The sequence below is a fragment of the Ostrinia furnacalis genome, unplaced genomic scaffold (genome assembly GCF_004193835.3).
Source record: "Ostrinia furnacalis isolate ACB-3 unplaced genomic scaffold, ASM419383v2 OfSCF0108, whole genome shotgun sequence".
Taxonomy (NCBI): Eukaryota; Metazoa; Arthropoda; class Insecta; order Lepidoptera; family Crambidae; genus Ostrinia; species Ostrinia furnacalis.
This window is the reverse complement of record NW_021130347.1, coordinates 1-24,350: the sequence shown is the minus strand read 5'-3', so window position 1 is coordinate 24,350 and position 24,350 is coordinate 1. Positions and strand designations below refer to the sequence as shown.

The following is a 24,350-nucleotide window of genomic DNA, read 5'->3' as shown; positions in this document are numbered from 1 at the left end:
ACGAGACCCCCCCTCTCCCCTACGTGAGATTTAGTGAGATTTTCGTTGACCCCCTCCCCCCCCTAAAAGCCTCACGTAATTTATGGACGCCCCCTTACTACATAACTTTTTGAGAACAAGTAAAAGTTCTTCAAATCGATATATTCCTCAGGGTTCGTTAGACGTATATGACAGTAGTGGAAATATGGTTACACCTGGTTCATGGCGCAGAGATAACGACGGATATAATGCATTGCAAACATTACCACAAATACCACGAAGATCTCCGCTGAATGCCAAAGAAGTCAGAGAAGAATTTACTTCATATTTTAATAGGATTGGATAAGTTGATAAAAATGTATAAATAAATTTATAATAAGTAACGGATTTTTTTTATTTAGAATAAATGACTTTTGACTTACAGTTTTNTGCCAAGGCTTGGCAAGCGTGTAAACGTACCATTAAGGGTGTGAAATAGGTGGTGGTACTGTGTTAGGACGACGGATTAGCAAACTGAAGTGGCAATGGGCAGGGCACATAGTACGCAGAACTGACGGCCGATGGGGCAGAAAGGTTCTGGAATGGAGGCCGCGTACCGGAAAACGCAGCGTCGGACGTCCACCTACAAGGTGGACCGACGACATCGTAAAGGTAGCAGGGAAGCGCTGGACGCAGGCCGCTACCAATAGATCAACATGGAAAGCATTGGGGGAGGCAGTATGTTCAGCAGTGGACGTCCTATGGCTGAAATGATGATGATGATGATGACTGTGTTAGGGGGATCAATAATAAGATTAATAAATACTCTTTATTACACACCAAAGAACAGAACAGAGAGTAAAAGAAACACACGAGTAACAACTAGGCGGTCTTATCGCTATAAAGCAATATCAATCAATTAGAGATTAATATTTTTGTTCATAATAAAGTGTTAAAAATCCTTGCTCTAAATAAACCACTGGCAAAACGCAGCGATATTTAATTACGGATTTCTCAAAATTTTGAAACGTCATAATAATTGTGTCTGAATTACACTCTTGTCATACGGCTAACAAACTAGCAGGATCACTGTCACCTACGCATAAGTACACTTATAATCTACAGAAGTGACGAGCACAATAACTGCCCGCATGGCGCATAGGCGCGGCGTAGGCGGGCGTGACCTGAGGTCGCACGTTCGATGCCCGGTAGTGATGCGACCATTATTTACTGTTCTGGTCACGTATAAATACTTTATACGTCTTTGTGCCTAGCTTGGTGGCTTTGATATAAATGTCATTGAGTAAGTGCAACAATGTATTCACAAACGATGCTTGCTTAAGTGAAGCAGCAAGTCGAACGCACAACGTTGAATTAGAGCTCTGAGATTGGTTCGTGTGTAACCCTGTGTGTCCACGCGCACTGTGAGACCTCATAGTAACGTTTGTGAATACGGGCGTAAGTCTAGTCTAACTTTGGGAACCGATGGTGACATTTTACTTTGGTATTTTAAGGCATTGCTTACAGAGGTCAAACTGCGATCTCCAACCCGCCTGCCAAGCGTGGAGATTATGGCAAAACCCTCCAGTAAAGTGGAGGAGGCTCATAGTCTGTTGATGATGATGATGATGACTTACAGAGGTGAAATTCAGTAGACACAGAATACCTATAGGTATTATAACATACTTATCCTTATAAGGATAGCAAACGATTGGGCGGTATAGTTAGTCCGATAGAAATAATTTTGTTGACAAGCCTGACCGAAGTCCCAAACATTTTTTTACCTACAACGGAGAAGATCTTGGCCTCTCACATGATGGAAAGTGATGATCAAGCCAAAGGTGGAAGCGAGCTTGACTTAGAATCTAGAGTATTTGATTGAGGTGATCCTCAATGGTAAAGGATCTGGCTATCTACCTCCATTTAGTTATTGGTTATATTACGATGGCTTTCATAACTTGTTTCATTGAATTTAAACGGACAGATTGTTGACGAGTAACTATCTAAAAATGGCGTATATTTGTCAAAACTCCTAAAACTCATTTTATTTTTGCAAGCAGGCTTTTAAAAATTTTATTNCAAAATATATATTTTTTAATAAATATAAACTTATGAATTTCATTTTGCAATAAAAATACCATAGTTATGACTCGATTGTCGTAATGAACGAACTTTGTAAACCTTGCAGGTTTGTACGGAACCCTCGCGGCCTCGGTGCGCTAGTCCGACTCGCACTTGGCCGGTTTTTTTGGACAAGGATAAATATCTTTGGACAATTTCACACAGCGGCATCATCATTTTGTTGATCATCACATCGAAAATGTCACGTGAATAAACTACGTCACTGGATGAAACACAAAAAGCACCCTAACCATTTCAATAGTGACGTCATCTCTACAATAACTACAATCACCCGTATTCACAAACGATGCTTGCTTAAGTAAAGCAGCAAATCGAACGCACAGCGTTGAATAGAGGACTGTGATTGGTTCGTGTTTGACCCTGTGCGACTTCATACGAGTGCTTGTGAATACGGGAGTATCTTACTTTACCACTACAGACAATATTTGTTGATCATCACATCGAAAACGGCTTAGTCATCAAAATGGAAACTTCTCAAAATGACAACCAGGACGCAAAATGTCCACAAATAATCGAAATATCCGAAATAGACAATATTATTGTGAGAAGTTGTCTTTTAGCAAAGTTGACATTTCAAGAAGTTGTAATTTCGAGAAGTGGACATTTTGCATCCCGGTTGTCATTTTGATGACTAAGCCTCGAAAACGTCACATAAACAGACTTTGTACGTCACTGGATAAAACTAAGTACCCATAACCGTTTCAATTGTGACGTCACTCTACATAACTATAACTATACTACTGCTGCAGATGTTGACGTCTTCAATTTAATNAAAAAAAAAAAAAAAAAAAAAACATACGGGTCGAATTGAGAACCTCCTCCTTTTTTGAAGTCGGTTGAAAAGCACTTTTGCACGTCCAGTATTAACCCTACCACTGCTTCGGGACAATAAATGGGCCAGTGCTGAGAAGAAGCAGCGCAAGAAATTCAAAATTAAGGTGACAAAATTTTACGTTTCCCTTTAGGGTTTTAGGGCACGGAACCCTTAAACAGAAGGGTCATGTGTACTGTACAACACAAAAATCTTACCCTAATCTTGAATTTTCCGGCGTATTTTCTACAAAATTAAGACAAATGGCTGTGGAAATTCACCCTGAAAATGGAAATGAGGAAAATGGGACTGAGGTTGTACGTCGAATACATTACAGTTTGTTTACAAAATATGCAGTGCTGTTTTTGACGTGCTGTAGTAAGTAATAATAATTCTTTGTAATACGTACTATAATTAGAGGCCGGTAGATCTATTTTCATAAATAAAACACTGGATACTCATCTTATACATTATATTGCCTTATTTTAGATACAATTCATCACTTAGCATAAAAGCGCGCGGAGTCGTCTCCGCGCGTCCCTCTATTCTGACGTTTGATGCTCGTGTGACATTGACAATACGTTAATGTCACTATGACAGCAGCTCATTGGCTATAATGATACCGCTATTTTAACGTTTTAGATTTTTCATAATTAACAGTACTAACAGATTCACGAATAAAACATTATTTTGGTTCCTTTCCTATAATAAAAAATGTATAGGTACCAGGTGTTTTAATGGACATATTATTATGGTTTTCAAGAAAAAGTATGCTTTAAAGAATTGTCCTTCTCCCATTTAGCTACTTCTAGCCTTCAAGCAATCATGGATGTCAACCTAAGGCGAGGAGGAAGAAGCATCGTACGAGCTTTTCACAAAATTAACAATTATGCCGTGTCAGTTAGTGGTATGCAAAATTATCTTGAAGGTACACTATATTTTCTGATGATTTTACTATTTATTTCATGTCCTAACAAGAAGCCGACCTATGATCCCTGAGGCCAGATACTTAGTAGGTACCACTCATTCATCACTTGCCACTAGACTACATAGAAAAAAATGGCCTCCGCAGAATAACAGCGTCATGTTTTGGGGTCTACCTCAGAGCAGGACACAATGCTGAGCGAATGCCATTTTGGTCCACAACATGTGCAAGTATTTTAAACTGTATAACTGTAATAATTTAATATTTTGGGTCAAATATTTTTTTTTATTTCTTTCTTTTCTTTCACTACTTAGCCACAAAGTAGCAGTGACGAATCCAAGTGACAGAGCACATCACTAATCGTTAATTTGGTCACTTCCACGTGCCCCCTGACCGCAGATCTGAGTATCATCCTGTGATAATTAGTAACAGTGATTAATTGTCATAATCATGAGGCTTGTTTGACCAGTCATTTGGAAACTTACTACATATAGTTAATAATGTATTGCTAATTAGGTGCAGATTAATTTATGTGAAAGCTTGAGGGATTGGATTATTGATTTTGATATTCCATTTACCTATGCTGATAATGATTACTACTCATGTTAAGCCACATTATTTTGTGTGTACCTACCTACTTTATGGAGGACTTCTAGAGTTGAAGCTTGGCTCTGCATTAGATCTGATAACTTTTTAACAATGCGAGACTAAACTTTAGGGCTTGTTCCTTAAGACATTTCGTTCTTTGCAGGATCTCGCTTAGATTCTCATAAATATTACGTTTGCAGTGTCCCGCAAAAAACAATCTGGGACTGGCAATCCGTTCGAAATTTTATTGTAATTCGAATATCAAACAAACCATGGGAACGAGCCCTTATAGGCAACTTTTTATATGAAATTTCTTTATTGGGATTTGTAATTAGAACACTTTAAAAAACCCTACTTATGACAACGACAGTGTGAAATGTGTAAAACCCAGACCTATAAATATCTCTCCTAAAGTGCTCACTGTCTGCAATAGTATCGCTATAGTCTTTCTATAAACAGTTAAACATAGTTGGAAACGCAGGCAAAGTGTATCCAATGTCTGGATCCAGACAGCCATAGCTATTATGGATCCAGACAGCCATAGTGTGTATGTATTAGCAATAGAGCGATGGATGTAGGTCGGGGGGACGCGTCTGTTTCCCGTCTCGGCTTCCCACTGTGGGTAAGGCGACGTTCATAAAATTCGAGATACTATTAAAGCCCGGTACATCGATACAAATAAAACACTGGATACTCAACTTGCACATTATATTGCCTAATTTTAAATGCAATTCATCACTTTTCTGTTCGGTTTGGTTGGTGGTGGTAGGGCTTGTTCTGAGTCCGCCTGGCTAGCTACCACCATCTTACCTATGTCTGTCGCCATAACAACAATGTTAACAGCATTATTGTGTTCCGGCAGTTAGAGGTAAGATAGCCAGTTCCTCCGTGGTTGAGGATTCCGGGTGAAGCTCGCTTCCACCTTCGGCCTGATCATCACTTAACATCAGGTGAGGTACAGGCCAAGAGCTTCCTCGTTGTGGATAAAAAAAAAACTTATCATAGCGTCCCTCTATTCTGATGTTTCTATAGTGACATTGACATTACGAGTACGTTAATGTCACCCTAACGTAACGATACGTTGATTTTGAAACTTAGAAATTTTCACTGACTTTGGTGGGACTTGAACCCTCGGCAGTCTGAACACAGAGCTTCGAAGATATTAGTAAACTGTCGAAAGAGTCAAAAGTTTATTTTAGGCTTTTCATACTTTAATTTTATTTCCTGTAAAACCATCAATCCCCAAGCGGTTGCATATGACCCCGTGACAATAAATTGATTATTTAGTATAGATAGATAGATCTCGATTCGCGAATCTTAAAGGGATAAACAAAAACCTTAAAAATAAGGGAAATTGCAAGATAAGGATTAATAGATTTCCCTTCTGGGAAAAAGAAATGGCAATCAAAAAAAAATTTCTAAGTGTCATCAAACCCTAATTTGTAAGTGACTCCTAAGGTGACACATAATATGAATTTTGTTTTCTTAGGGGTCACGTAAAAATTAGGGATTGATAGTGAAAATGAGCATCAATCACGTGAACTGTTACTGAACTGTCTCTACACGACGTGTGGAAAATACCTTTTCATCAAGATTATTTCAATAATAGCTCTGAGGTAGTGTGGTCACGCCCTGAACACATTAGCCGCGCCCAGGCCCACCTTTGTCTGCGGGTAATCAGTTATATTTTACTATTACAGTGTGTTATTGTTCATAACACCCTACAATAACATCGTATACCTCTATTTTGCAACAAAATATAAATTGTAATGTGACATGCAATAAACTTTTAGATTTGAATCGTTCGTGTGGCACAGTGTTTAGAAAATTGGATTCTCTCAAACTTCTGGTTCAAAGGAAAATTCGAATCACGTTGTGCATTTTGTTCGTTATAAATTCCTTGTTGAGATACATTGATTGTCCGATCGAACCATGTCAGATACATGAAGTATAGAGTCTGACATCAGGTTGTGACTCTAAATAATATAAAAGTTGGGTAGTAGATTAAAAGCTTTCTATTTGCCTCTCCATTTACCTTTGGTTTAATTGAAGAGATCATGTTCTTTCAGTGGAGGCTCGGGCCCAGATTTTTTAAAACAACTGATCGTTAAATTGACTAATTGTGAAATTTTGCTACTAATGGTTAAATATTAACGAAATGTAAACTAATAGTAGAAAAATTTACAAAAAGTCAAGTTAACCATTGTTCGAAAATCATTTTTTTCTGATATTTAACCACTTGTTATTTGACATAGCTGTCAAATTTGACTTTTACTTTAACTACGAATTAAAATACTGAGCCTTAATGACCTAATAATGACGATGATGATATTAAATCTCAAATAGTTACTGTTTGTTCATTTCTTTGGACAAGGATAAATATCTTTGGACAATTTCACACAGCGGCATCATCATTTTGTTGACCATCACATCGAAAATGTCACGTGAATAAACTACGTCACTGGATGAAACATAAAAAGCACCCTAACCATTTCAATAGTGACTTCATCTCTACATAACTACAATCACCCGTATTCACAAACGATGCTTTCTTAAGTGAAGCATCAAATCGAACGCACAGCGTTGAATAGAGCTCTGTGATTGGTTCGTGTGTCGTCACTCTACATAACTATAACTATACTACCGCTCCAGATATAGACGTCTTGAATTTAATTGTCACCCAGCGGGTGGCTGATTGTGTTCTGCAGGGCTTCTGACGTGACGAATGACCCTGGAGGGAGGGGGGAGGGGGTGTCCAATTACAACCACTTTGACACCCTTAATAGGTGGCCTTTTTTGTTTGTTAATAAAAGGCTGGAGGGGGATTAATTGATTAATGGTTATGATCTGCTATCGTGGTTTGATGATTAGAGAGTTGAATTACGAGTAGTTCGATATTTGGTTTGGTTTTCAAATGCGACAGATCAAACTGTGAAATGTTTGTAGTTTATGAGTCACCATCGGCATCAGACTGTTTAACTGCCTAGCTCGCATCAATAATAATAACTATGTATATTTTAAAGACTGTAAAGGTAAACCCTTGAAAAAGAGGCTGACAATGGTGACTGAGTTTCTTGCGCTGCTTCTTCTCAGCACTGACCCATTTATTGTCCCAAAGCAGTGGTAGGGTTAATACTGGGACGTATAAAAGTGCTTTTTAACAACCCTCCACTATAGTGGAGGAGGCTCATAGTCCAGCAGTGGACTGTAAAGGGCTGTTGATGTTGATGATGATAAAAGTGCTTTTTAAAGCCGACTTGCAAAAATAAAAGGGTTGAGTTTTGAGTTTTTTTTAGACATGTCTCATTCGGACCGTCACGACGGCCTATCAAGTCCTGCAAGGCACAGAATCATAATATTCCTCATTGACAAATCAGATTTATTCTAGTCTACCCTGTAGAATCCTAAATAATCTAGAAAGTACCATCACGTCATAATATGTCTCCGTCATTTTGTGCAAATAGACTGGAAATATTATCACCCTGAAAATAGAAATTGATCAGAGACACAGAAAGACAAATTCACAACTATCTCCCTCTGCTCTAAACTAGCTCTCTCTATTTTTCTTTTATTCTGAACCCTTAACATTTACTCCCTTACTAATAAAAGTAAAAGAAGACGTAGCATGGGAAGAGCCTGGATGCGGGCTGCGCAGGAGTGGTCGTTATGAAAATCCTTGGGGAAGGCCTTTGTCCAGCAGTGGACGTCATTGGACTGAAACGAGTGAAGAAACGAACGAACTAATAAAAGTTACACACTCGTTAAACGGTAGTTTAAAATGACATTTACATACTAAACGGAGTTTAAAGTGTTTAACGCGCGTAACTTTTATTAGCACGAGTTTAGCCTTTAGACTTATAAGTCGTTCTTAGGAACTAAACACCCACTTGGTTAGTAATGGGTTTACAAATCATTACCCCGTGTCAATCTGAGATATTACTGTTTTCCAATTCGCAACTTTTCGGATAAACTTCGGGAACAAGGCTTGATAAAGATTCGCAGTGTAGGGTTGACAATAACTAAAAGTTTCCTTAGATTACAGTGTTATATATTTATTTATATAACATGACATAAATATCACTTATTTACACTTAATTCCGAGTTCCTTTATTTAGTACTCACACCAAACTACTGTGTAAAGCATTTTGTAATTGTCTGTCCTGTATGTATGTTGGAGAGCGGGGCATATTAATCTCTACATTTTATCGAAAAAAAAAAAACTTTAAAAAAGTAAATAAAATAGGAAAAAAATATTTTAAGTCGGAAACCTATCATTTTTGAAGGTATGAAAATTCATAAAATCTTTTAGTAAGACCAAAACAGCTTACAGCTGTGACACATACAAAATCACGAGTATCTACGTAGCGGTTTGTTATGGTTGATGTAGCCGAAAAAAAAATATTACTTAGTGATTTTGACAACCCTAATTAAAATCTTAAAGCGGGTACAAAGTTTTGTTTGATCTGTAACCTCAAAAGAAAAAGGGGTGACCGATTTTAGCGAGATAAAAAATACTCGGTTTAATTTCTCTGCGTTGAATGAATTTTGTGAACCGAGATCTTTTTCGGTTTTTGAATGATTTTTGTGAGGAAGGTCTCAGTTTAGGTGAAATAATGAAGTACCAGTGAATTTCGAAATATCGACACCTTTTTTTTTAACTAAAAAACGAGTTTACAAATCTTTAATCTAGTTTTATTTTTCTCAGAAAATTTCCGCGTTTATTGCGGGTAAATAATAAAACAATAAACCTGAGAAATTTTCCATTAAAGTTCATCGATAAAACCTCAACAAAACAAAAAAAAAAACGAAAAAAAAAAGAAATAATCGATCAATTTGACCTTTTAGAAACTTTTAACAACCGAAAGTTTTCTACTACGCGAACAACAAAAGTTCAAAACAAATAAATTAACTGCTCAACATTTGAAAAACTGTATTTGATAACAATCCAATATGGCGGCCGTCAGTTGTCAGACGCAGGCGGGATGTCACTGTGGGCAGACGTGTGTGGCTTACTCTGGTTTTGCGGTCACGACCGAATTTGAGCTCTATAACCGCACAGTACGGTAGGGATTCGAATAGGGTCTTATATTAATATTTGTGAAGATAATCCCTAGTTCGGTTTTGCTAGTACTATGCGGGGAATGGATGAAGCATAGATACAAAACAAAAGAAAAAAATGACAGAAAATTTAACACATTTTGGCACAGTATGTCAAACAAACACACTAATAACATTGTCAAGTCTTTGTCTCCATTTCAGGAGCACAACCCGCTCTAATTTATCAGAGGCAATTGGCAAAGCTTACATTTACTAGGTACTTAAGTTTCTAGCTAGAAACTTGTATGTTTTGGACCAAATAATCATTTTTCTTTATTTCTTTCTTTCTTTACTTCAGCCGACTTTTAGTGTACGCGTTACTTTTTTGAAAGTCAATAATTTTGGTGTCATTAATTCTAATTGAAATAATAAAGAATAAGAAGTACAGAATTTCAGAACAGATACCTAAATAAATATTTTTTTAAGCGAGGGATGTAGTATTTACTACTATTTTCTTGATGTTTTGTTATTTTCAGGGTGTTTGTAGGCTATGAAAATTCCTTTCGTATAAGTTACACAAGTGCCCAATATTATCTAAGTAATCAGCCTCATAAAATCATTTCGTAGATCAGTTTCTAAGCTTTTCACCTTCATCTAGTATGTTGGAAGCTTTTTATTTAATCCTTCTGTCGTTTTAACTGATAGTTACGGGCCAGATGGGTTGCGTAACGGGTTTATATAACATGTCATAACAAGCTAATAAAAAGCTTTCCATAGAAATCTGTCAAACTGATATAACACTTGTTTGGACCTACCAAATACCTACGTCAGCATTATACAAATCCCGTTTTGCTGATTTGAACGTGTATGTAATAGGGTATTCTTTTGTTGACAGATTTTCAGAATTGGATCAGTAGTTTCAGGGATTTCTTGGAACTGAACTGAAAAAGTTTTTGGTGTGGTTTTTTAGTTCAACTTGTAGATACTTAGGTACTTCTTCCAGAATAACATAGTTACATTGAAACGGAGATTAGGGGTTCTTTCCCAAAGAGACATCCTGTTTTTAGCAGGATTCCGTTTATTAGTATACCTACTACGTGTATGTGTGGGATAGAGAATATTGAGATTTCGTTATTAATCTCATACAAAGGCCCGATTTCTGATTTTTTTAAAATTAAGTTCATACATAAGTTGAAGATGAGCACGTTTAAGCCAAAAACCCCAATTAAAAAAACCGGGCCATAAAGTTGTTGCTTTTTAATTGCTTCGTTTCGGTTCGAACAGTATTCTATAACCGACTTCAACAAAAGGAGGTTCTCAATTCGGTTTTACACGTTTTATTCTTCGTTCGTTCGTTTCAGCCGAAAGACGTCCACTGCTGGACAAAGGCCTCCCCCAAGGATTTCCACGAAGACCTATCGTGCGCCGCTCGCATCCAGGCACCTCCCGCGACCTTCACCAGATCGTCGGTCCACCTAGTGGGAGGCCTGCCCATGCTACGTCTTCCGGCTCGTGGTCGCCACGCTCTACGAGCTATGTGCCCCGCCCACTGCCACTTTATTTTAGCGATTCTGCGGGCTATGTCAGTTTTATTCTTCAAGTGTCTATAATTTTATGGATATCGATTATTCTTCGAGTACACCTTACGCCCCGATGTCGTTTCCCATTTTTCCATTGAGCTAAAAGCAAACACGCGAAGGTCAAGATTCGACTCCGGGCTCGGCTCACAAAGAGTTCGGATACTTCGCGGGCCAATAACAGCCTCTCGTATCTTTTGTGAACGGTTACACTGCAGTGCAAATTATTTGGACACTGTTTTATTTTTACTATTTTTTTAAAGTCTTATGTAGAGTTAAAAAATGTCGTATTAGTCAGTAAGTAGGTATCTAAAATGTTTCACCGTGTAGTCACTAATGTTTAGTACCTACTTATTCGTTTGGACTTTGGACATAAGATAAAATAAGCAAGATTTTCTTGTATGAACAGCAACTCTTACGTATAAATAAATTGGTACCTTTTGCCATTAGAAATATTTTAATGTTCGATTCGATTCTAATGTTATGTTACTAAGCGCTGATTTTTCAATCGTCGGATAACTTTTAACTGAAGTCGAATTACCTTGTCATTTTGACATAATTATTTCCCATACTAAACTGTCAATGTGCCAAACTTATTTTTCAGTTACAAGTTATCCGACGATTGAAAAATCAACGCTAAGAGTCAGATATCTACTTGTTAGCCATATTACCACGCCTATGTTGCTGCACCAATTTTGTTGAGGTTTATGTTGAATTGAAAAAAGTTCGGATGACTGTACTTTTCCCTATTTAAACTCACACGTCATCTCACCATAATTAATAACCAAACATGATAATTTTTTGCCGGTCATTTTCCNAGAAAACTCGAGACTTTGGCCTCGAGAATTCCCGAAACTCGAGAAAAAAAATAAGTCGAGAAATCAGAAACCCTAGTCGTTAGATGCAGCACAAAAGTTGTATTATTTAAAAGCTTACCTTGTAGGAGATGCTGCACAACTATTAAATAATATTCCAGTTTCAGCTGAAAATTACTTAAGTTGTTGGGAAAAACTTGAAATTATGTACAACAATAAAAGGTATTTGGTCAATAACATTTTAAACCGTTTATTTAATCTCAAAAGCTCAAATACAGAATCAGCTCAGGAAATCAAACACTTGTTAAGTACTACTTCTGACTGCTTAGAGTCTATTAAGAACTTAGGTGTGGATGTCTCATCTTGGGATATTTTTATCATTCACCTAACCAGTGGGAAACTTGACAAGGCGACTAGGAAGGCATGGGAGCTAAACATTTCATCGGACGGGACTGATGAACTGCCGACCTACGATCAGTTTGTTCAATTTTTGACTGCACGATTCCGAGCCCTAGAAAACTTAAATGAAACTAGGACTAGTTCTGATAGGGTTGTAGGTAAATGCTCGCAATCTTATCATTCGCGAAATGTACATATAATTTGTACATATTGTAAAGCTAGTCATAAGATTGTGAATTGTAAAAAGTTTGCGCATGAAAGTAATGAAACTCGTCGGTGTTTTGCTCAAGAAAAGGGGTTGTGCTTTATTTGTTTGTACAACAATCACACTGCCAAGTCTTGTAAAACCAACTTCAAATGTCATATTTGTAAGAAACGTCATCACACGTTATTACATCCCAGCAGTTTGAAATCTACGGGAGATAAATTAGCGAAGGGCGTTGATTCTGCCATGCGGGCGGAAGGTACGAAAGCTAGTTCAAGAACAGAAGTAGGGAAGCCTAATGAAAAGGTGGTATCATTTTCATCGACAGGTAANGATGGCTTAATATTGAAGAAGGATTCAGGACCAAATTTCCACATTGCATAGGGTCATTGGATGGCAAGCATGTAGTCATTGAAAGCCCAACTCATAGTGGAACAGAATATTTCAATTATAAAAAAACTTTTAGCATTGTCCTTTTGGCGTTAGTGGATAGCAAATACAAATTTGTATTTGCAGACATCGGGAGTCAAGGAAGAATAAGTGACGGTGGCGTGTTTAATAATTGTTTACTATGGAAAAGAATATGTAGGAACGAGATAGATTTTCCACCGCCATGTCCACTTCCAGGATCGAATATTAATATTCCATACGTGTTTTTAGCTGACGGTGCTTTTGCATTGAGTCAACACGTAATGAAGCCCTACCCTGGAAACCATGAAGTAGGCTCACCAAAAAGGCTATTTAACCAAAACTTATCTAAATNGATGTCGCTTTAGACTCTTACTACAGTGGCGTCAACTAGTAAGCGCTACAACGATTAAAAGGAAAACTAGTTTTGTCATCATCATCATCTCAGCCATAGGACGTCCACTGCTGAACATAGGCTTCCCCCAATGCTTTCCTTGTTACCCGGTTGGTAGCGGTTAGTGCCGTCGTCGTGCGTAGAGTGGTAGTTGGTACCGTCCAGCGCTTTCCTGCTACCTTTATGATGTATGCCTTTACCACTTTGTGGGTGGACGTACCACGCTGTGTTTTCCGGTATGCTATGCGGCCTCCACTCCAGAACCTTGCTGCCCCATCGGCCGTCAGTTCTGCGTACTATGTACCCTGCCCATTGCCACTTCAGCTTGCTAATCCGTCGGGCTATGTCAGCGACTTTAGTTTGTTTACTATTTACAGCTGACATACACAGCTTGTGGAGTACATAATGTGAACGACTAGACATATTATATAGAACCCCGAATGCTACTTATGCTGACCCAACCAGCTGTATAGAGCTCATAGCTTTATTATCAGTAGTCTTACGTCAGTCTCCCAGGCATCATACTCCTGCGCGAGCGNCTTTATTATATCAGTAGTCTTACGTCAGTCTCCCAGGCATCATACTCCTGCGCGAGCGTGGCGATGAGCGCGGTGGCGGCGGCGATGGTGCTAGTAGCATTTGAAAGGGACAGCTCTAGCGCGGCCGCGTCACGCGAATGTTGGCCCAGTTGCTGCTGCAGCGCTGCCACGCGCTCCTCTACTGTGGCCAGTCCGCTGGATAAAGCGTGCAGCTGCTCCTCGGCGGCGACAAGATTTCTGATAAATAATGCGTGATAGAATTAAACAAAATGTTTTACTGGATTTGTACATCGACCAGTTATTTATAGTGAGAGCGACCGTATCGGTTGTGAATCCAACAAAGTAATTAAGAAAAAGGTTATAGACTGTATTGGTTTGTTAGTACAATAATTAAAGTATACCACGAATGGACACTTTTTTATAAATATTTATACTTTTCTACGTTATGTTTTTTTATTGTCTATTAACTTTCGATGTTCGCTTTTTTATTATTAATGTCACTTGAGGAAAAATAGACGGAATACGTGCTGAAACTGCATTTTATTGATAGCTACGACAGAATTAGAATAGTTAGTACGATTAACAGTATAACACTTAATTCAATTTACTACGTCACTTCAAAGTGAGCGGCGAAGTTGTAGTAGGTGGAAAGAGAATGAATGATCACATTTGCACTTAATGAAGAGTAGCTACTAGAGTGAATACTGACTGCCACTGACGCTAATTAGCGAGTACTAAATCGGTAGTCTTTAGTAATCCTGCCGCGGGGATGCGCTAAAAATACTCAATATTGCAAATCACTCACTTATGTAGCCGCGCCTGCTGGGCCTGCAGCGGGCGCACGCGCGCGGCGGCGGCGGCGTAGGCCAAGTTGGCGCGCACCCAGGCGGCCAGGGGCGCGCACGCCGCGCTCGCACGCTTGGCCGTGGCCGGCTCGAACGAGCTGCCTCGCGTTTTCAACAGCTTCAGGTTCAGGCTGGTAATGCTTGAGCATGCCTCATTCTTCAAGACTCTCCAACAGTTCAATTTCTTGTCTTGATTGTTCGGTTCTATACTCTGAAATAAAAAATAAAAAAAGATTATAAATCTCTCTCTACCCAATTATCATATTTCAGGAGATGAGTCTAATGTGTTGAGAGAATATACATGATCACCAAGAACAGGCCATGTTGACTATCTGATTCAGAATTGCATAATTCAGAATAGCAGTTGGGCTTTTATGAACATTAAATACTGTCCTAAATAATGTTTAACAATTAAAGTATTTTGACTTTTTTCTTGCAAGAAAACAAACAATATTACACAGTATTCTAGCCATTTTTTTTAAATAAATATTATAATAACAGGCCAAGCCACTGTTTGATTTAGCCTCCTTTGATATGTTTTGACATTAACTTAATGTCCTACTTGTATTATAGCNCGCGAGCGTGGCGATGAGCGCGGTGGCGGCGGCGATGGTGCTAGTAGCATTTGAAAGGGACAGCTCTAGCGCGGCCGCGTCTCGCGAATGCTGGCCCAGTTGCTGCTGCAGCGCTGCCACGCGCTCCTCTACTGTGGCCAGTCCGCTGGATAAAGCGTGCAGCTGCTTCTCGGCGGCGACAAGATTTCTGATAAATAATGCGTGATAGAATTAAACAAAATGTTTTACTGGATTTGTACATCGACCAGTTATTTATAGTGAGAGCGACCGTATTAGCAGTGATCACTGGTTCTATCCGGCTCGAAGGACTAAATTTTTCGGTTGTGAATCCAACAAAGTAATTAAGAAAAAGGTTATAGACTGTATTGGTTTGTTAGTACAATTAAAGTATAACACTTAATTCAATTTACTACGTCACTTCAAAGTGAGCGGCGAAGTTGTAGTAGGTGGAAAGAGAATGAATGATCACATTTGCACTTAATGAAGAATAGCTACTAGAGTGAATACTGACTGCCACTGACGCTAATTAGCGAGTACTAAATCGGTAGTCTTTAGTAATCCTGCCGCGGGGATGCGCTAAAAATACTCAATATTGCAAATCACTCACTTATGTAGCCGCGCCTGCTGGGCCTGCAGCGGGCGCACGCGCGCGGCGGCGGCGGCGTAGGCCAAGTTGGCGCGCACCCAGGCGGCCAGGGGCGCGCACGCCGCGCTCGCACGCTTGGCCGTGGCCGGCTCGAACGAGCTGACTCGTGTTTTCAACAGCTTCAGGTTCAGGCTGGTAATGCTTGAGCATGCCTCATTCTTCAAGACTCTCCAACAGTTCAATTTCTTGTGTTGATTGTTCGGTTCTATACTCTGAAATAAAAAATAAAAAAAGATTATAAATCTCTCTCTACCCAATTATCATATTTCAGGAGATGAGTCTAATGTGTTGAGAGAATATACATGATCACCAAGAACAGGCCATGTTGACTATCTGATTCAGAATTGCATAATTCAGAATAGCAGTTGGGCTTTTATGAACATTGAATACTGTCCTAAATAATGTTTAACAATTAAACTATTTTGACTTTTTTCTTGCAAGAAAACAGACAATATTACACAGTATTCTAGCCATTTTTTTAAAACAAATATTATAATAACAGGCCAAGCCACTGTTTGATTTAGCCTCCTTTGATATGTTTTAACATTAACTTAATGTCCTACTTGTATTATAGCAAATGAAACTGATTTATTCTACTAAGTAGAGTAATTTATTCTAGTCTAAAGGGATTGTCAATCAATAATTTTTACCTAATAACTTCATAGGATTGTTGGCTTCCTCCTCCTTTTGTTCCTCTTCTTCCCGCTTGGTCTGCTCCTCCGCCAGTTTCAGAGCCCGGAAGTGCCTCGTGGCCCCCGCTTCTATCTCGTAGTCCGTGTTCTTAGGATCTGTCTTGAATGATATCTTGAAGGCACCGTGTGCACTGAAATTGTAAATGAAACAGAACTGAGCATGTGTGTATTTACAACAATACGCAGAATAGTACAGGCCAAGAGCTTCCTCGTTGTGGATTAAAAAAAAAATTAAAAATTTAAAAGTATGTTGGTAAAATCCTGAGACAATTATCATCTACACAACCGCTAAATCGTAAAAATGAGAATTATTATGTCTCTGGACTCTGAATTATGTCAAAGCTTTTACTGAGTGTCGAAGTTAAACTGAAAACCAAGCTAGTTATAATGAAATAAACTCGACTTTAACATTGTGTAATGTGCTATTTGTTGGTTTTATGTAGAAAAAAAAAACCTGTAAATTCTTATCCCAAGATAGTCCTCAATCTCTACATCCTCTTTACGGGCGTTGAACTTCTTTCCTTTGTAGATGTACTCGCCACACGTCGCGCAGCGCATGTTGAATGGGGCCATCAAACGCACGGTGTATTGGTTGGCGGTTTTTCGCCAATTTTATGCGCGGGATTTTGGAAGGATCGAAGTCTGGGGGATAGTATTTCTGAAAACATTAAACATTCCATGATAAAGCGATGATTATACGCTGAAATTGTTACAATTTAGAGTAACAATTTTACAGGGCGTTTCGACAGTGAAAGTAATACTTACGTTTAAAACTTTTATTTCCTACATTTTGAATCAACTACACACTTCTTATTAGAAGTAAATAATCTTCTCAGCCAAAATTTAATTAAAATCGCAGTTATTACTTCGGGACTTTATTTAGACTAGTTAGGTAGGAGGTGAACATAGCAAAAGTCCCCGCCCTTAGCCCTTGAGCCGGCAGGGAGAGGGCGAGGGGTGTTTAAAGGTACCACTTTTCAGTTTTTCGCTTAATCCTCAGAAACTATGACTGTTCTAGTGACATAACTACTACCTATGAACTCAAAAAAGCTTATTCAATTTGCTACAGGTGAGATAGTCAAGTTCTTCTATATCTTGTATAGTTTTCGCGGCATCAGCTCTAGGTCTGTAATATTTAAAATATTATTTTTGTCTTACGTGTTCCCATCAGGAGAAAACCGACTAAATCAACATTGAGTAAACATTCTAGACATGCGGGAGCATGTTAAGCCTAGTTCCAGAGAGGAGACTGCACCGTGCGTATATTTAGACGAACCACTTGGAGCCACTTTTGACTCCTCATCACTCAAAAACTACTGTGCATTAACACTTCAAATTTGGCTCATGTGTTGAGACTTGCAAGATAAACATCAGCTTCAAATTTCATAATTAAACCTCAAACGGTTCTTTAGGTATTGACATACATGTCTGACCTATAGACCAAATTCTAACCACTTCCAGATTACCTTGAAGGTTCAAATTTGGCATCCAGATAGGTAGTTGTGTAAATGTTACGGTTAATGTGATAAATTGAAAATTATTAATAATAACCGGTTATTATGAATAATTACCGACAGTCGCGGTAAAAGTGATAAATTAATCACATTTAACAGTGATTATTTAATAATTCAACCATAGTACTGACAAATTTCATAAAAGAGAACAACATCTTGTGTACGTGCTCGTGTACAGCCAAACTTTTGAACGTTTTAATATCATATATTAATATAATTTGGCATAATGAGTTTGGAATGTTTTTTGCATAATATTACTTTTCCATGATGCGTATAACATAATGTTTTGATTTAAAGTGAAAAATAGGTTAAGGTGCGGCGGGGGTGGCCCTTGGGTCACCCCTAAGCCGCCTATTTAGTTTTATACACACATAAATGACCTCATATTAATCACATTTACCAAATCATGCGGTGATTATTCATAATAACCGGCGATTATTCATAATTTTCACATTTATCACTTTGACCGTAATATAAATACAAAGGAACAAATAAAAAAACCGGCCAAGTGCGAGTCGGACTCGCGCACCGAGGGTTCCGTACAAACCTGCAAGGTTTACAAAGTTCGTTCATTACGACAATCGAGTCATAACTATGGTATTTTTATTGCAAAATGAAATTCATAACATTACAATGGGGAAAGATGGAGGAGCATAAATTTAAGACAAAGATCTCTTTATCGTTTAAGTAATCCTTTATTTTATAGTATTTGATATGAATTTCAACTTGATAGCTCTACGCGTTCATGAGGAAAAAAGTAATAAGTTTATACAGGGTCCTTCTAAACTAGCTACATTCCTTTTAATGGGGGCATCTATACGGTACACTGAACAAGTTCACCAAATTTGAGTATGTGTTTTATAATGATTTTACAAAGTTACATTTTCTAACAAAAATAAAAATTCATTTCGTCTTACATAATGGAATGTGGCGACGCCACTACAAACTAGTGACACCAACAGATGGCGCTGTCACTACTTCACTATGGCACACTCCGCCGCTCATACAAACCTGCATCGCGGTGACGGAGTTTTAGATCCTGCCAAGTATATATAGACAAACCAAGATGGTGTAAATTGGACCTTGGTCCCCGAGCATAACACCCGCTCGGAAGGAAGCACTAACATCTAGCTTCCTTATTGTGGTTGAGCATCATATCCCACATTGGTGACCTTATTTGCGTTCTAGTATGGACCGGAACACGATGTTCTTTGTCCGAATCATCATGTTTCTATGCATGAAGTTGGGGAGCGCATCGAGCCATTGCTCCGGTGTGAACACGCTAGACGCGTATTCGGATATCCTGGTGGTTTCAACCAAAGGTACATTAGCCAAGTACAGATCTGGTTTCTGGAGCGCGTCCTGGTCAATGGGAGTAACATAAATTTTTCGAGGCGTAATGGTGAGGGCTTTACGAATAGTATTATTGCGTCCAATTTTGTCATACTTTACATTGAAAGGCGGGTTGTCGTTCGAATCTAAGCTGGCCAATTCTATCGTCAAAGGCGCAGGGAGCGAGAGCAGTACCGGACGGGCCAGACTTCTCTCTCTCAAAGTCTCCAAAGCGCAGTAGCTATTTAATAGCGCCTGTAGTGCTGCTGGATTGATCACCTCCATCTCATTCCTGGGTACAGTCTGATCGGTGAATCGATTGGTGTATGGCATACCACGCGCCGCAAGATCGCGTAGCGTCTGCAGTCTATTTCGAACTATGCGCGGGTCTAGGATTATCTCTCGTGAGATGCCGAAGGCTAGCGCTGTATTTTTTGCTCACACAACAAAGCTGTAGTGTATTCATTCTGCACAGGAACACGAGACACAACACACACAACGCTCACTACCACTGCACACTTTTTTGTTGTTTACACTCACGTCATAACAACTCACAGCAGTCGTCACAGCTGATAGCCGATTAGCTGATCGACTGATTGGGCGAGCTATCACTTCAATGTTGCAGGCCTACTCTCATATCGTTGTTTATCCTTATTATCTTATGTTAATCACAGTAAAACGGACTCACGATACCATCGAAAAATCAACCAGCAAAGGGCATGATTTTTAAGGCGCGTCTTAGTAAATTTATTTGCATTTGTGCACCGAGCGACCGACCGAGAGNTTGATGAATAATAAAATAAATCCTACTAGCTCGATTGATGGTTTCATTTAATTTATTTAAACCAGGTTACCTATAATATAATCATTTTTCGTTAATTTATGAAAATATCAAATTAGCCCGTAATCCTGAACCCTGATACATAAAGTTAGCCTATTAATTTAACACAGGTACGACTGTACTCAGTGTTGCACTATCAAATGCAATTGACGCGCCTCTATGCCAGGATTTTTATGTTCCTGGTCAGGAACTGCAGTCGGTCATTTGAACAACCTCTACTAATATTCTGTGTAGTGAACATGATCTTTGTAAAATAAGCACACCTTTTGCACAAGTAATTAAAATTTCACCCCCCCCCCCCCAGGCCAGAAACTGGGTATCACTTGCCTCTCCCCCCCTCCCACCAAGGCCAGAAGCTGGGTAAGGCTTGCCCCTCTCCCCAGGCTATAAGCTGGGTATGACTTATCCCCCCCCCAGGCCAGAAACTGGGTATTAGCATCATATGTTATGTATTATTATGTTCAATACAAACAATCATTAAGTTACACTCACCCCTACCGCGTCTCCGCATTGCATCGAATCCTATGAAAATGTGGTTTTTGGACAAAGCGGCCTATGTTTATTACTTAATATCTTAGTAAGTAATGGTCCGATTTGGATAATTCAAAAAGATATATCTTTCTTATGTCTTAAAGATTAACGTAGATACTAGTTTTATTGAATTTTCTACAACAGTACTGATCCTCATTAAAGTCTTTATTTTGAGACTTGAGTTTATTTTTAAGACTAGGACTCGTTAGTCACATGAATAAGGGAATAATTGAGTCTTCCGAGTCCTTTCGAGTATTTTAAGTTCTTTTATACTAATAGGCAATAATGAGTGATTTCATATCATCATCCGTATGTTATATCCTAATTGAAAATAAAATAAATCGCACAATACAAATGTAATATCAATAAAATTGCATTAAACGCAAATAATCGAATCAGAAGTATCCATCTAAAGACTGACGATTTTCGTAATCAAAAAGTTAAAACAGTCCAATAAAATAATAAACACACAGTCTTAATTCATAGCTATTTTATTTTCTTCAAACTTTTAATAAGTAAGATTCCAAGACTCGAGTGTCGTATCGTACAACACTAGCCGGCGCGCAGCAAACGAACTTTTATGGTACGTTTACACGCTTGCCAAGCCTTCGCAAGCGGCAAACAGCTCCAAGCCTCCACAAATCTCGTTTGGCGTTTGAAAGGAGTTTACACGCTTGGGAACGCGTCAGTCTGCAAGATAGATCCAAGCATGGCGGACACCGAACTTGTAACGGCTATTGCATTTGGTTTATCGTACTTTTATTTAAAATGCAAGCAAAGTGAAACAAAAAAAAGAAAAACTCGACGACAACGAAGATGGTGGATGAAAAAGATTCATCGAAATCGTACCAGGTAACTACTATTTTGGTGTAACCATTATCTGTTGTAGTTACGTTATTCCACAATATTTACTGTACCTATATTTTATTTGTTACAGACAATTTATAGAAGAGAAATTTAATGAACTTTTATATGAACCTTCTGGCGAGTTTGATAACTTCTGCCGAATGAGCTATACCGATTTTGAATTTTTACTGCAGAAAATTTCACCAATGATATCCAAGCAAGATACAGACTTCAGAGATGCTATACCGGCCAAATTTCGTCTTGCCATTACGCTACGATTTTTAGCATCTGGTGATTCTTACAAAAGCCTTCACTACATGTTTAAAGTATCTGTCTCTATGATATCAATAACCATTCGTGAAGTTTGCCGATCTCTTAATGAAATTCTAAAGGATCTAGTTAAGGTAAGAATAAAAGAAAAAATTGTTATACATTTGTTTAGGTTTTAATTGATTCATAGGAAACTTTTTTACAGCTTAATTATTTAACTTTATATTTAACCTTAAATAAGAATTATTTTGACGACTCAAAATCTTCGAAAGCATTCAATAAAGCTAAGTTTATAATGTTGGTGTCTCGCGGGGGTGGGTTGAGGATTTGGTCCGATATTATACGAATAGATGACAGGGGTGCTGTTGATGTAGAATATGTAGATGGAGCTGGAGGTATTGGAGTTGGTATATGTTCTGTTGTGTTTGGCACTGAATGAGAGGTTTCTGTGTATGGAGAGGGAAAAAAACTTTGAGTGTTATGTATAGGTTCAGAATAAACGCTATTAACTGATGTTGGCCGACTCTGAATGACTTGAGGAGATGGTGTATGGCGTGAATATGAACCAGCAATTGAGGAAGGTCGAGAATAATATTGAGGGTATGGTGTATGACGCTCATTTGATTTTTGACTGATTCTGTTTATAAACAACCCATCTATTTGGTACATCATAATTTTTCGTTCATCATTTGGCAGTTCACGTAGCTTTATAGCCAATAATTTAGCATATAGATCGCAATCATCTTCTTTGTAAGGAGGTCTATTTTCATTCTGTTTTTGACTTAAAACATTCGTTAATTGACCAAAAGCCACGGCCATTTGCTTTTCAGCCGTTTCAGAATCAGAAGCAAGGCGGCGACGTTTATTAACTGCCTGTATGGATGGTGATCTAGATGGTGGTCTGGATGGTGTGGTAGCCGTACTGGTGCGGTCTCTTATCAGAGGATCATCCTCTGTCTGATCTGTAATTTCTTCTATTTGTTGTGATTGCTGCAAAGAATAATATACAGGGTGTTAGGTAAATGGGTATATGAGCCGACACTAGCCCATGTTAACATATACATATAAATGGTATGGTGAAGTCAGAAAATAGATTTCATCATTTTAATTATTTTAATTTTCATACAAATCTGAATTTTTAAATTTTATTTTGTATGAACATTTAAAAAATTAAAATGATGATATGAAATTTCTGATTTCACCATACCATTTATATGCATATGTTAACATGGGCTAGTGTCGGCTCATATACCCATTTACCTAACACCCTGTATTGTTACTCACACTTCATTTAGTTTCTTTTTTTACAGATGCCCACCACAGCAGAAGGATGGCTTAATATTGAAGAAGGATTCAGGACCAAATTTCCACATTGCATAGGGTCATTGGATGGCAAGCATGTAGTCATTGAAAGCCCAACTCATAGTGGAACAGAATATTTCAATTATAAAAAAACTTTTAGCATTGTCCTTTTGGCGTTAGTGGATAGCAAATACAAATTTGTATTTGCAGACATCGGGAGTCAAGGAAGAATAAGTGACGGTGGCGTGTTTAATAATTGTTTACTATGGAAAAGAATATGTAGGAACGAGATAGATTTTCCACCGCCATGTCCACTTCCAGGATCGAATATTAATATTCCATACGTGTTTTTAGCTGACGGTGCTTTTGCATTGAGTCAACACGTAATGAAGCCCTACCCTGGAAACCATGAAGTAGGCTCACCAAAAAGGCTATTTAACCAAAACTTATCTAAATCCCGAGTTGTAGTTGAAAATACGTTTGGAATTTTAACCTCGGTTTTTAGAATATTCAGACGTCCTATCGATTTAGAACCACAAACTGTGACAGAATTTACGATGACTTGTGTATTACTACATAACTTTTTGAGAACAAGTAAAAGTTCTTCAAATCGATATATTCCTCAGGGTTCGTTAGACGTATATGACAGTAGTGGAAATATGGTTACACCTGGTTCATGGCGCAGAGATAACGACGGATATAATGCATTGCAAACATTACCACAAATACCACGAAGATCTCCGCTGAATGCCAAAGAAGTCAGAGAAGAATTTACTTCATATTTTAATAGGATTGGATAAGTTGATAAAAATGTATAAATAAATTTATAATAAGTAACGGATTTTTTTTATTTAGAATAAATGACTTTTGACTTACAGTTTCGGTGTTTAACCCTTCATTACAAGTATATACTTGCAGTAAGAATGACTCCATGATTTCGTAGGCATACCAAGTGGGATTGTATATTTCATCGGCACCTAAAATAAAAGATATATAATGTAATGTAAATAATGGAATTATAGGAATATAATTTTTATTATTTAAAATGCGTGGAAACACTTTTAAACATATATCTTTTTTGATCACTTACATTAATAGCTCATTTAAATTTAAAAAAAAATTCAAAACGTATCTTCATAAATTAATACGGAAGTGACC

General features: G+C 38.2%; 2 protein-coding genes across 4 annotated transcripts; one reads left to right on the top strand and one right to left on the bottom strand.

Moving 5' to 3' along the window:
* Window positions 1-14,737: 14,737 nt before the first annotated feature.
* On the bottom strand, window positions 14,738-17,467 carry LOC114352179 (splicing factor YJU2-like). Of its 3 annotated transcripts, XM_028303691.1 has the most exons (4): window positions 17,322-17,467; window positions 17,011-17,214; window positions 16,515-16,687; window positions 14,738-14,854 (listed from the first exon to the last, which is right to left on the bottom strand). In XM_028303691.1, the coding sequence occupies exons 2-4, from the start codon at window positions 17,127-17,129 to the stop codon at window positions 14,796-14,798; spliced, it is 351 nt and encodes a 116-aa protein (XP_028159492.1). In that variant the 5' UTR covers window positions 17,130-17,214; window positions 17,322-17,467; the 3' UTR covers window positions 14,738-14,795. The 3 variants fall into 3 exon arrangements, with proteins under 3 accessions (XP_028159492.1, XP_028159484.1, XP_028159500.1); XM_028303683.1 differs by having other exon boundaries at window positions 17,011-17,467; XM_028303699.1 differs by lacking the exon at window positions 14,738-14,854 and adding an exon at window positions 15,960-16,076 and having other exon boundaries at window positions 17,011-17,467.
* Window positions 17,468-21,039: 3,572 nt separating this feature from the next.
* Window positions 21,040-24,083, top strand: LOC114352172 (uncharacterized). Its single transcript, XM_028303672.1, has 3 exons — window positions 21,040-21,626; window positions 21,712-22,024; window positions 23,201-24,083. Exons 1-3 carry the CDS (start codon window positions 21,355-21,357, stop codon window positions 23,990-23,992), a joined length of 1,377 nt encoding a protein of 458 aa, XP_028159473.1. The 5' UTR covers window positions 21,040-21,354; the 3' UTR covers window positions 23,993-24,083.
* Window positions 24,084-24,350: the final 267 nt, after the last annotated feature.

Coding starts and splice junctions, on each gene's coding strand:
- LOC114352179 (XM_028303683.1), bottom strand. CDS start 17,129: ATGGCCCCATTCAACATGCGCTGCGCGACGTGTGGCGAGTACATCTAC. Junction 16,688..17,010: donor CTTGGGATAAGAATTTACAG/GTTTTTTTTTTC, acceptor TTACAATTTCAG/TGCACACGGTGCCTTCAAGA. Junction 14,855..16,514: donor CAATCCTATGAAGTTATTAG/GTAAAAATTATT, acceptor TTTTTATTTCAG/AGTATAGAACCGAACAATCA.
- LOC114352172 (XM_028303672.1), top strand. CDS start 21,355: ATGGTACGTTTACACGCTTGCCAAGCCTTCGCAAGCGGCAAACAGCTC. Junction 21,627..21,711: donor ATTCATCGAAATCGTACCAG/GTAACTACTATT, acceptor TATTTGTTACAG/ACAATTTATAGAAGAGAAAT. Junction 22,025..23,200: donor TTCTAAAGGATCTAGTTAAG/GTAAGAATAAAA, acceptor CTTTTTTTACAG/ATGCCCACCACAGCAGAAGG.